Source organism: Sminthopsis crassicaudata, chromosome 2 (genome assembly GCF_048593235.1).
Source record: "Sminthopsis crassicaudata isolate SCR6 chromosome 2, ASM4859323v1, whole genome shotgun sequence".
In the NCBI taxonomy this organism is placed as follows: domain Eukaryota; kingdom Metazoa; phylum Chordata; class Mammalia; order Dasyuromorphia; family Dasyuridae; genus Sminthopsis; species Sminthopsis crassicaudata.
Window position 1 is genome coordinate 385,958,529 of NC_133618.1, and position 14,022 is coordinate 385,972,550.

Genomic DNA, 14,022 nt, shown 5'->3' on the forward strand with positions numbered 1-14,022 from the left:
GTTATTAACAAAATACTAGTGTCAGAGGAAATTTGGCAAGTAGATTACAACTATGGAGTCATTGCCAAAAAAAGATCACAAATCAATCCCAATATACTATGAAAACAAATGTACCTCTCTTAAATTCCCTACTTTTATATTCTCATTTGAAATGTGATGCAAACAATAAAAACTAGAATCATTTACTTTAGGATTGTCTGACTTTCCTTAAATTGTCATTTTATATTTTTCTGGATGGTATCCAGAATTAACATGAGGCACATGACATCTATTTCTGCATTCTGCTCGTAGTAGTATGACAGAGGCACTACTAACTTTCACCTGAAGATAGCCATTAATGGCATTGTCACACTCTACATCCTCTTCAATTTCCTTCATACCCCACACTTTTTGTTTTCTTTTTTTCTCTCTTTCTATCCTATATCTTAGGCCTATCAAGTTCATTCATAAGAACAACTATGTTACACTGATCCTTGTGCTAAGGCCATATTAACTCCAAGAAAGTCCATAAAGAAGAAAAATTACACACATTTAATGACTACATGGCTCAAGATATCCCATTCAAAAAAGTATAAAAAATACTTAATAACTGGCTCTTAGCCATCTATCATATTACCTTGAGAAAGTTGCATCAAGTGAATATGCAAGCTACCAGGGATGACAGGTTCTGGAAGTTCTTGAAGGAAAAACCTAAGAAGACTAATAGCTGAGGGAACATCTGCTTCCTTAACCAAATCCACATCTTCTCCATTGTCATATCTCTGCCTAAGCCACTCCACCGTCTCAGCATTTCCATTGACTTGAAAAAGTCCTTCTTGCTCCAGACCTCCTGTGTTAGTATAAGAAAGGAAAAAATTTCAAAGCTACATTTTATATCAAATAAATATACATAACCTCCAAACATTTAAAAATTTTGTTCAATATGAAACAACCCTGGCTTATATTATTCAATTCATTATACACCTGAATGTAAGATTTACATTCCCTACATCCCTAACTTAAATCTTTCCCCTCCCTATATTACCACCCAATATCTCTTTATAAAGGTTCACTGATAATTATTTTTTAACTTGGTAATCCTTTTGAAGAAGCTTAAGTTCAAATAAAAAATTAAAAAGGGTACCAAAACAAAGTGGTTCTACTCTATTTCCTCCCTGTATCTGAGAGGTCAATGGGAAAAGGACTTGTGTTGATTAAAACAAAGGCCAAAGAATGCCTGGGCTAGCCCTTTAAAATAGAAAGGAAATATATACCATGTTCCTCAATATAGTCCACAACGTGGCGAACTATGAATGGAACCTCATTGTCTGGATGTCCTCCCTGCTGCAGCTCATCAAGTGGAATTCCAAATATTTTGTTAGCAAGTACGGAGTTGCAGTTACTCAAGGAAGGGGAGGAGCTCTTCCTCATATCTTTTTGCAGCCAGAAATCAAAGCTGTCTTTTCTGTCAAATGAAAGACAAAAAAAAGACTACAATGATTAACAGGTAGCAATATGACTAAATAGACACCAGAGATGGCTTATATCTAAATATGGTCTTATGGATCCAAGTTATTTCCCAAATTTCTGACCCATGAAAAGAAACATTCCCTATGTCTGTTTACTAATTAAATTTCAGTATTTACTTAAAGAACTCTATTTATGGATTCTATTTTACTTTCTCATTAGTATTTATGAATCAAAACACCTAGAATATTTAATAAACTGAGATGCTGACACCATGATCTACTACAAATTCCAGAAAACATCTTAAGACAACAGACCTACTTCTAGAAGTTAACTAGCCTTTCCCAAGCTTATCTATGAACCAGATTTCTGTGCCTTGATAGACAGAGCTGGACTTAATTAAAATTATATGTCTCTACATGACTTAATATAATGTAGCTTTCTGTGTCCTTTCTACAATTGGAGACAATCTTCTAGTCCCACTATTTCTATAACAGAATTGAGTATTATCATATAAAGAGGCTCACTGCCAGTAAATTATGCCCTCATGAACAATTCTCTGCCTATTTCATCCATGAAACAAAGTACAAAATACAAAAGGACCATCAATTCTAGACAGTCCTACCCTATCACGATGATGACATAGTGATGATAGTAAATATGGGGCCAAGAATACTATTCGACCACTCATAAACATTAACAGTGCTATAAAAGAGAGATTTTAATATAATGACAAATTAATACACTCAAGGTGGAGCAGAAAAAATAGTATCAGAAAAGGTCAGTCAAAAAGATAAAAGCAATTACTGACCCACACATCTAATTTTTTTTATATTTATAAATTTTTTATATCACTAAAATATTTACAATGATAATGAATGAAAATAAGAAAAAACAGAACGGCTTTCACAATCTATTTTTATTAGTAGACCACAAAACCATGACATTGATCCAAATTTCTAGAAATATAAAATCCCATCATAATTGTTCATTACAAAATAAAACAAAACAAAACCCTCTGAACAATGATACAAGCTTCCTTGATGGATGCAACAAAATGGGTTATTATATTCAATGATCCTCTGATTATAAGATCAAGGCATTAAAAACAAGGATGTATATAAATGCCAAAGGTAGGCAACTGCTAGGGAAAATGTCCTACTCAAAGAATCCAAAAAGAAAATGGAATGTAATGAAATCCAGATTTTACCATCTGTACACAATACCGAAATGACTACATGGAAGTCCCATTGCCATGCAATTCGATAGATAATGCACTAAATCAGTCTATCACTATCTCTTACACAGAAAAATGTACAGTGAACTGGTCCCAGAATCAAAAAGACAAGAATGGATTATTTGGGAGAATTTTGGAAATGTTGGGAAATTGTAAAATTATTTCAATGATCCCAAACTGATCACAAAAAGTCATCTTTTGAATTCAAATATTCTTTTAATCATGTTGCAAGGTTTTGAATTATGGACGACTCCAATAAATAAATAAAAAATTCCAAAATATGAAGTTCTTATCATATGCAAAGCACTTTGCTGAACACTAGGGATACAAACAGAAAGGGGAGTCCCTGGTCTCAAAGACCTTAATTTTTTGTTGTTGTTTATCCTTTGTTTATGGCCCAAGACACAATAGATGACCTTGACATCTTGATGTCTGATCAAGCTCTAATCACTCTATAGCACCAGTCTCAGCTACCTAACTCCCAAACTCTCATATGGGTTTAACATCTGCCAGTTATCCTTAACCTGGTTTAGCCCATCTGCCAGGGTACAGTCTCTGCACATGCTACACCTTTGTGGAGCCATAGATAAGAGTTAAATAATAGCCATACACAAAAAGTGGAGGAGTAGCTCTGAAAAGGGCTCAGCAAGTTCTCACACCAGAAGTGCTAGTCCTCCCTGAACACCTCATAGACCCTGCATCCTAACAGGGAGGAAACAAAACATTTCATATGCAAACCCCATTATCTATTTCTGATGTTGAACTGAAAGTTAAAAAAAAAAAAAAAAAAAAAAGGCTTTGGGTAGCAAAACTTTCTTTTCCAGATTTTCAGTGGCTATGACTGTGAAAGAAAAAAACTGGTAGGATATCTGCAGAAATGCAAGGGTACATTGATTTCATGTTTGTGGCAGCTCTTTTTGTAGTGGCTAGAAACTGGAAAATGAATGGATGTCCATCAATTGGCAAATGGTTGGGTAAATTATGGTATATGAATGTTATGGAATATTATTGCACTGTAAGAAATGACCAGCAGGATGAATACAGAGAGGTTTAGAGAGACTTATATGAACTGATGCTGAGTGAAATGAGCAGAACCAGAAGATCACTATACACTTCAACAATGATACTGTATGAAGACATATTCTGATGGAAGTGGATTTCTTCAACATAAAGAAGATCCAACTCACTTCCAGTTGATCAATGATGGACAGAAACAGCTACACCCAGAGAAGGAACACTGGGAATTGAATGTAAACTGTTTGCACTACTGTCTTTCTACTCAGGTTACTTATATCTTTGGAATCCAATCTTAACGTGCAACAAGAAAATTGGATTTATACACATATATTGTACCTAGGTTATACTGTATCACATTTAATATGTATGGGATTGCCTGTCATCTAGGGGAGGGAGGGGAAAATTTGGAAAAATGAATACAAGGGATGTTATAAAAAAAATTACTCAAGCATATGTACTGTCAAAAAAAAAAGAACTGATTTCCTAGATGATATGACTTAGGGCACTGAACTGGAAAATGAGGTGAGTATGAGGAAAAGGAACACTATTATTCCCTAGGATATTTCCTGTGCTATCTTCATTCAGGTCTGAGGGAAGGTGGTCACTGAGGTGATGACAATGGCTTGGTAAGCATATGCAGCAGATGAGAATTTGTTGAGTCAGTTGACCCTTGTTCTACAGAGATTTTTTTGTGGGATTATGACTATAGGGGTTAGATTGGAAGCAGGACCAGTATCAATAGTTCCAGGGCTCTGGAGTTCAAAAGGCTGGCTTATCTCCATTGGCTTTTGAGAGGAGAAAGTGTACAAGGTAGCAAAAGTCACTTCTTGTTCCTCACTCAAAATGGCTTGCTGACAGCTTTGGTGAGGCAAAATTACAGATGATCCAAAGGATAATGGAGACAGAACAGGTCACAGCATATTACAAAAACAACTTGTACTTATGATGTGTGATAAGATAACATCCAGGAGAGGTATCATAAGAAAAGGAAGTGGGACAGCCATGCAATGAGAATGACAAAAAAAAAAAAAAAAAAAAAAATTATCATCCACATATTTCCATTGGTACCTAGAAAATAAGATTTAGGAGAAAGTCACAAATGCATTGGATACAAATTTTGTGGAGTATTTTGGGAGGAAGATGAAAGAGAACTGCCAAAAATGAGAAAATGTGCCACGTCCATGGATGAAAGGAATACTTATACTTTAAGTACTTGAATAGATGTATGATACAATTATTTCTATATGATACAAAATTCAATAACTATGGTTTCTATAAGCAGAATAGCTTTTTTTGTTTGTTTTTTTAAGGTTAGAGAAATAACTATCCTTCCATTTCCACTATCAAAAATTTTACTTATATTTTCTTTCAAAAGGATATAAGTCTAAGTCCAAAGATGAAGACTTCGTCTAAACTTTCTTGAGTGTATTTGTTGCAAAAACAACAGAGGGAAGCAATGTTTTTTATTGCCTTCTCCAATCCATGAAATCCATGCATAATTATAGCAGACTGGTATTCATCCAACTTTAGTTTAAACCAAATTTTTCTAAGTCTCCTAATATGCATGCAATATAAGACCCCTAAATCATTAACTAGAAAAAATTATTTGCAGCAATTTTTCTAATAAATGTTTCATATCCAAAATACATAAAGAACTGATTCAAATTAGTAAAAATAAGAACTGTCCCTCAATAATAAATAGTCAAATGGATAGTTTTCAAAGGAAGAAATCTAAGCTGACAATCACCATATAAAAAAATACTCCAAAAATCATTAAAAATTGGAGAAACACAAATTCAAATCACTTTGAGGGTCTATCTCACATGCAGATTGGCAAAGATACCAAAAAAAAAAAAAAAAAAAAAAAAAAAGGAAAGTGACAGGAGGAAAGACACACCAACATACTTTTGAACTAGTGAACTAGCTGAACTAGTTCAACCATTCTAGAAAGCAATTTGGCACTACTACCAAAAAAAAGTGTTTATAACTAAACACTGTATATACCCTTTGGCCTAGATATACTACTAGACCTATATCCCAAAGAGATCAAAGAAAGAGGAAAAGGACTCATATGTACAAAAATTTCTAGTAGTTTTTTATTACAGGAAAAACTAGAAATTAGTGAATCATTAATTGAAAAGATGCTGGAACAAATTATGGTATATAAATGTAATATTACTGTAGCTATTGTCATTTGTTTTTGAAGAGGATTAATGACATTATGTTAGGTGAACAGTGTGTTCAGCTGTGGTTGATCAGTCCAATTTAAGTTCAGAAGCCTACCATGAGCTGGGGACAAGTAGTCCATTAAAACATTTGGAATGGATATGTCTCTGAATTTGCACATTTTTGTTTCCTTTATTCTACGGAGATTCTGCTTTGCACACACAGTACAACACCTTCATTGATGAGGGTACACAGCATGTTGAGCAGTCTGGTGCCAGCATCACCCATGTCTGTCAATCAATACTAAGATTCTTCAGAGAGACCTTGCGAGTATCATTCTTGACTACCATGTGAGCACTAACCTTATGTGAGTACTCTGTAGAAGTCTTTTAGGTTAAACATGTTTGGCACTCGGGCTATGTCGTCAGTATCATCAAAACTGCACTCTGCAGTGGCATCTGAATAGTTGGCAGCTCAGCTTAAGATAGGTCCTCAGTGTCTGGTACCTTATCTTTTCAAGTAATCTTCAGAATCTTTCTAAGACAATTCAAGTAGAATCAATTCAATTTTCTGGCATGGTGTTGACTGTCCAAGTTTCACAGGCAAGATATTATTGTTTAATAAAAGGAAAGAGAGAGGGTTTCAGAGAAACCCAGGGAAGCTTTGATGAATGATAAGAGTAAAGTGAACAGAAACAGGAGAACAATGAATATAATTATTTCAACAGTGTAAAGAAAAACAACTTTGAAAGACTTAAGAACTCTGATCAATGAAATAAGAAATCATGATCCCAGAAGACTTTTAAGCATGTCCCCCTCATCCCTCTTGGTAAAACAGATGATAGAATTATAGTTGTAGAATGACATACATTTTCAGACATGGTTAACATGGAAGATTGTTTTGCTTAATTAATGAATATTTATTGAGAGGTTTTTTTGCTTTTTTTTTCCAGTTAGGGAAAGAGAAAAGGGACCAAGCAAAAGGATTATCCTTTCAAATAAAAAAATAAAAAAAAAAAAAAGATAAGGAATTTAATGAAATTTTTTTAAATGCACAAGAGAGATCAGAAAAAAGATGAAAAGGAATTATAGACAAGCGGGATAACTTTGATAGTTAAACGCTAAAATGTAAATTATAATTGTTGGAGGAGTCATGAACTGATTCAACCATTTTAGAGAGCAATTTGGAACTATGACCTAAGGACCAGAAACTATGCATACCTTTTAATCCAACAGTGTCACTATTGGGTCTGATTCACAAAGAGGTCATAAAAGAGAAAAAAGGACCCACTTGTACAAAAAATACACTTGTACAAAAATATGTGTAGCAGTTCTTTTTGTAGAGGTAAGGAATTGGAAACGAATGGATGCCCATAAATTGGGGAATAGCTAACTAAGTTATGGTATATGAATGGAATGGAATATTATTATTCTATAATGATGAGTAGGTTGACTGCAGAAAAGCCTGGAAAGACTTGCATGAACTGGTAAAGTGAGCAGAATGAGAATAATATTATATACTAACAGCAAGATTATGTGATAATCAACTATGATACAGTTAAGCTCTTCTCAGCAAAACAATTCTAATAAACTTTGGATGAAAAATGTCATCTGCATCCAAAGAAAGAACTATGGAGATTTAACACAGATCAAAGCATATTATTTTCACCTTCTGTTTGCTTTTTCTTTCTCATAATTTTCTCCCTTTTGTCCTGATTATTTTTTTTACAACATGACAAATATGGAAATATATTTTAAGTGATTGCACATATGTAATATACGATAGAATGCTTGCTGTCTTGGGGAAGAGGGAGGTAAGACAAGGAAAGAAAAACCATTTGGAACTCAAAATCTTACCAAAATGAATGTTGAAAACTATCTTTACAGGTAATTGGAAAATACTATTGAGGGAGAAAAAAAAAAAGTAAGCTATGCATAACAAAGATTCGTAGTTTAAGGTACAATCCTCTTTTTCTGTTCTCTTTTTTAGATATAAGAAAGTGGTCATTTTATTTGGTGTTTTAAATTCAGCGTAAAATAAATAAAACTTTAAAAACAATATATTCCCTTCTATTTTCCTCTTCAACCATACTTCATTTATGGCTCTTCTAATATGGAGGTAGGAAGTTATCTTGTGATAAAATTATAGTGCACAAAAATTTCTTAAAAGGAAGACTCATTGAACATACTAAATGCTTTGAAATAAAGAATATGCTTTTAGAAATCTGTGGAAAATAGTCAAACATAAAGGTTTGGAACCTTAGAGTAAATCCAGCAAGTTTTGGAAATATTGAAAATAAGTTCAAAGAAGCAATTCGATCACAAAGGCTAAAAAATGTGCTATTCCCAGGCAAGTAAATATATAGGGTACTACATTATACATAGCTGCCATACTCTGTGTGTGTGTGTGTGTGTGTGTGTGTGTGTGTGTGTGTGTGTGTGTTTTATGAAAACATAAGGCAAGCAAAATGGATTTTATGTTATTAATTAAATCACCAAAAAATCATACAGGTGTCTCTTTTAGGAAGAGACTATTTACCCATTAAGAAAACTTACCTTTGAGTACTTAAACACCTAAGTTTAAAAAATGGTTTCTGCACCAGCTACCCTCACTGAGCAAGCATTCTTTTGTCATTTATGGCTGTTTGAGATTATGGCAGAAGATGAGCCTGTAGTTCCTCATTGAAGAAACGCAGAACTCGATCAGTACTTCAGCAGTTAATCTAGAATAAGAAAAAAAAAATGATTTCAATTTTTAAGTCACCTTTCATTTTCAGTAAAAGGCAGAATCTATCCATAAAACTATTTTTAAATGATGCTGAACGATTAGTCTACCCATACCCCTTAAGAAATGCGTAAAGCAAATTCCAAGTTCATATTATCAACTTAATGCCTTCTACTACTAAAAACTATCAGAATTTATTGACAAGATTAACAAGAATAATTTAGGGAGCAAAATATAGCCTAAGGAATGATTCCACTTAAAAATAATTGTCTTGTTCCATGTATGGCCCATATTCTAATAACTCATTCCCTCAAGCACTACAGAATACAAATGAACTATCCTCAAACAGCTTAAAGCCTAAGCAGAGGAAGATCTTTTTCAAATAAAAAAAATGCTCCTTCCTGCTAGCCTATACTAGTAAGCAACATGGTTTCCAGTATATTTCAAAAAAGATAAAGTAATAGCATAAACTTAATGTTATGACTGAAAAGCAGAACTATAGTTATACAATATAAATATGTATGTATTGTACATACACAAGTAATTGAGTGTGTGTATATATATATATATATATATGTATATATATATATATATATGCATATATGCATACACACACAAAAGTGAATGTGTATATATGGGGGTGTGCACATGCATGTATGTGTGCTCACATGTGTGTATGTGTGCTCACATGTGTGTGTTGCTTTATCCTGCCTAAACTAGAAAACAAAGGTCAATTTGTCACACACATATTTTATTTCTAACAGTCTAGAATGAAGCTTTTAGAAATAATACCAAGTCACACTGTAGCACTTAAAAGTTCAGGTAAGTAAGAAGCATCATATGGTGTGGTTTTCAAAAGTTTATTATACTCAGAATTTATAACCCCCAGGAGGAACATTAAAATTGTGGGGCTGTAAAGCCATGTTCATAAACATGTCTTTCAACAGTAATTATTTCCCAAACATCCTGAACTGCCTGTTTAAACATGTGGACTATTAAGCTGAAGAAAAAAAGAAAAAAAAAAATCAACTTCAAAGTATAAAATTATTTTTAAAGACCTTTTAAAAGCACTTAGTTTTTGGTTTAAGATTTTTAATGGACTTCTATTAAAAGTCAGAAAAACATTGCCTCAACATATAGAAAATTAAAATGAAAAAATTAGTTAAAAGTCTCAAAAGTTTATTCTAATAAATAGATTTCTAAGACATGTTTGTCACTATCAAATTAGGAAATCTCATAAATCTAGTTAGCTTAAATGATAGGGAGTCATGGTAATTAATAAGGCTCTTGACTAATTAAATCTGCTCTGTCCAGTAGGCAAATCTAGCATCCCAAACCAGGCCAAATGCATGCTGGTAAACAAGTACTAGCTATGCCCTCCTTGTTCTCATAGGTCCTATGTGCATTACAGTAGTCCCTAATAACTACAACCTGTTGACAAATGTGTAGAATGTATACATGACCCTGAAACTGATCAGAACACACAACTCTATACAGAGAGGTATCTTTAGGAAACAGCAAAAGAAACTAAAAAGAAGTTCCTTTTTAGTAGCTCTAATTGCCATTTGCTATAAACAAACACCAATAACCACTATTTCTAGAAAATTATCTAAGGAAGAATATTTTTGGAAAGTCTCCTTTTCAGGGGTACAGGAAAGACACTTGAAAGTGTATCAACTTAAATTGGGGGCTAACATTTCAAAATAAATAACTTATCAAAGATTTGTTTCATCACTATCTTGAAAAGTAAAAATAAAAATTATTAAAATTAGTATATTTTACCTTATTTTTTTACAAAATTTAGAGCACGAGTTGATTCTTAGGAGAATAAATCAAGTTGATTTTTGGAAGGCATTTTTCCAACAAAATTAAATTACAATAGGATATATTCTTTATTAAAGTTTGACCAAGGTCATAAAAAGAGCTACTGTTGGGAAAATATCCAATTCCTTCATCCTAATCCTTTAATATTCAAATAATTCTCTTTTGAAACTCCTATATACCCAAAGAATAATGCAATGGATGTGTGATAGGCAGAGCCAGAAGCTAATGTTAATCAAGCAACATTGACAAGGCTTCTATGATATGCCAGGAGCACTGGGGTACTAAGATAGTTACTGCCCTCAAGGAGCATATTCTTACTAAAGTAGCAGTATTTGAAAAGGAACAAATTTTCTATGTGAATGGTTCATTAGTGCATTTTTAAAAAATAATAATATAATGAGTTTTACAGGAAGGCAACACAGAGAACCAAATAGAATTCAAGGTCCACCTCTGACACATACTGGCCTTGTGACTCCAGGCCAGTGACTTAAAACTCTCAAGAGTTCCCAGGACAACTACCACAGGCAATGGAGGAAGTCAATGAGCATATGAGCAACATGGGAAGATTATTCTGGAATCTGTGCAAGACAGAGATAGAAGAATACAGCCTGAAAGATGATAACAGCAGATCAAGCAAGAGATGACAAAAGCTTGAACTAAGATAATGGCTATATATGAAAGAAGAAAGATATTAGAGATGTTAAAATAAAATGAACAAGATTTGGCAACCAACTTAATTGGGGGAGGGAATGCAATAGAGTATGAGAGAATAGAAGAATAATGGACTACTCCTGAATTATAAATCAAACAATTGGGATCGTAGTGGTATCCCCAGAGATAGAAATGGCAGAAGTAAGTTGACCTACACAGGCTATCCACAGGTTAAATTACAGGAGAGAAATGGAATAAATAGAGATGTTATAGAGATGTAAAGGCAATTTCTTAGCACTAGCTAAAGCATTAGACTGGAAAGCATTGATTCTCTATAATGGTATGTTACATTTCAAAATCTCTACCTTTCTCGCTCCTTTGTACAAGTTTATTGATAGTCATAAGACAATATTTTTGCTAACAAAACAGAGATATCCTTCTCTTCTTCATTACCAGTATATTAAGTGTACCTAAAAAGTCTAGGTGATAACAATGAATAAAGTCCTGGGCCTGAAGTCAGGGATGACTCCTTCCTGAGTTCAAATCTGACCAGACATTTGCTAATTGTGTGACCCTGGGCAAGTCACTTAACCCTGTTTGCCTCAGTTTCCTCATATGTAAAATAAGCTGAAGAAGAAATAGTAAACCACTCCCAAACCTTTGCCAAATTAAAAAAAAAAAAAAAAACAGGGTCACTAAAAGTAGGACACAACTGAAAATGACTGAAGAATAAACAATTAAGTCTAGCACAGTACTTTGCAAGTAGTGGGGACTTACTTAAATGGTGTCATATAACCTAAAAAAAACCTGGCATATGCACTGAGGGAACTTAAGTAGGGGAGTGAGAAGAGGCAAGGCCATACTTTTCACCATAATGGTAAGGTTAAGTCCAAGAACCAGGATCCACAGCAAACAAGAAAAGGCAATAGGAATTAGTATCTATTCAACAACATAAGCTGTGTATGAAGAAAATACCACATAGCACCTTTGTGAAAGAGAATGTATAGAATATTGAGGGGATAAAAACAAGAAACACAGCTGTTCCCATAATTCTTTCACCCATCTTCCCTTCTGGTCTTCATAAAGGTCTAATAAGGAAAGGATCAAAACGGTAGATATATTTATAGTGGCCAGTATTCTTGATGTGGATTAAATGTTCCCTACTACCACACTATGGTTAGGGGTCAAAATGTTAAACCCATCATGCCTGGATAAACGGAATGACAAAACCCCCTGATTGGAAATTATTTATCCCCATATTAAGAGAGAATGTGGGAAAACTGGGACACTAATGCATTGTTGATGGGAGTTGTGAAATGATCCAACTATTCTGAAGAGCAATTTGGAACTATGCCCAAAGGGCTATCAAACTGTAAAAACTCCTTGATCCAGCAGGAAATCATAAAGGGAAAAGGATCCACATATACAAACATGTTTGCAGTAGCTTTTTGTGATAGAAAAGAACTAGAAAATGAGTGCACACCCTTCAATTGGGGAATGACTGAATAAGCTGTGGTATATGAAAGCAATGGAATATTATCGTTCTATTAAAAAATGATGAACAAACTGATTTTAGATAGGCCTAGAAAGATTTACATGAACTGATGCTGAGTGAAACAAGCAGAACCAAGAACACATTGTACACAATAAGTAACGGCAAAAATGTGCAGTGATCAACTATGAAAAACTTGGTTTTTCCACTTCTCAATGGTTCGGTGATCCAAGGCATTCATTTTTAAAAATGTGTATTTTTTAGTTAAAATGTTTAAAAGGAAATTTGTTTATCCAAAGCTTATGTTCTACTCCTATCCTCAGGTATCTAAAGTACCCTCATTACAGATGTTTCAAGATTTGCTCCTTTCTCCAGGACTCTACTCCTAATTTTGGCATTAGTGGGAGGTGCCCAAACAGAGGACAAAAGATTTCTGGCTCTGCTTTCTCCTTATCTATGTGGAATGCCAACAATAAACAGCAGCATGGCTGACATTTACAGCAGGAACTAAAAGTCTTGGTAGTGCTACTCTTTTATCTTTCCCTATGGATATACTGGTAATAACTCTACCTAAATTGTTCCCCTCACATCTGTAAGGAAAAAAAAAAAAAAATTAGTGCTGAGAAGCAGAACAGAAGAATGGCTTTTATGGAAACCCCTCTAAGCTTGGCAATCACTATAGTAGGCAATCTACTTGTCCCAGCTCTAATGGAAGGGGCATCCAGTGGAAAGGACCTAATGCAAGGTTGCTGTCTAGAAATTTCAGTGTTTATAACTCCTGCTTAAAAATAGTGTTCTTTTAACTAATCCAATTCCAATTGATCCATGATGGATAGAATCAGCTACACCCAGAAAAGGAATACTGGGAAATGAGTGTAAACTGTGAGCATTTTTTTGTTTCTGTTTTTCTTCACAGATTATTTTTACCTTCTGAATACAATTCTTCCTTTGCAACAACAACAAAAAAAAAATTCGGTTCTGCACATATATATTGTACCTAGGATATACTATAAGATATTAAATATGTATGGGAATGCCTGCCATCTAGGGGAAGGGGTGGAGGAAAGGAGGGGAAAAATTCGGAAGAGAAGGGAGTACAAGAGATAATGTTGTAAAAAAAAAAAAAAATTACCTATGCATATATACTGTCAAAAAAAAAGTTATAATAATAAAATTAATAAAAAAAAATTTTTAAGTGTTCTTTTTTAAGACATGAACTAAGAAGCCTTAAGATAATATATAACATGTCAGACTACACAACATCTATCACCATCAGAAATCAAGAAAGACAAGGGAGATCACAGCATCTTAACTAGTCTCTTTCTCTAAAATAAAGCCAATTCTAACACTTACTTAGAGGTGTTTATTAAGTACCAAATACAGCATTAATATGTGATATACCCTGTGAGTAAAATAAATATGTTCTCCCTGCCCATAAGAACCTTATAATCTACCTAGCTCAGAA

At 33.8% G+C, this 14,022-nt stretch overlaps 1 protein-coding gene across 11 annotated transcripts in view; it reads right to left on the minus strand.

The window, feature by feature from the left end:
• Window positions 1-14,022, minus strand: part of FAM13B (family with sequence similarity 13 member B) — a 155,594-nt gene that overhangs the window by 58,113 nt on the left and 83,459 nt on the right. For 7 of the 11 annotated variants that reach the window (XM_074291406.1, XM_074291404.1, XM_074291399.1 and 4 more), the window contains exons 2-4: window positions 8,422-8,588; window positions 1,254-1,444; window positions 617-829 (exon numbers count right to left, since the gene is read on the minus strand). In XM_074291406.1, the coding sequence (XP_074147507.1) occupies window positions 617-829; window positions 1,254-1,410 (370 nt within the window). In that variant the 5' untranslated portion in view covers window positions 1,411-1,444; window positions 8,422-8,588. Of the gene's footprint in view, window positions 1-616; window positions 830-1,253; window positions 1,445-6,228; window positions 6,358-8,421; window positions 8,589-14,022 lie in introns of those variants that run through there. The other 4 variants (XM_074291409.1, XM_074291408.1, XM_074291400.1 and 1 more) reach the window with 3 other exon arrangements.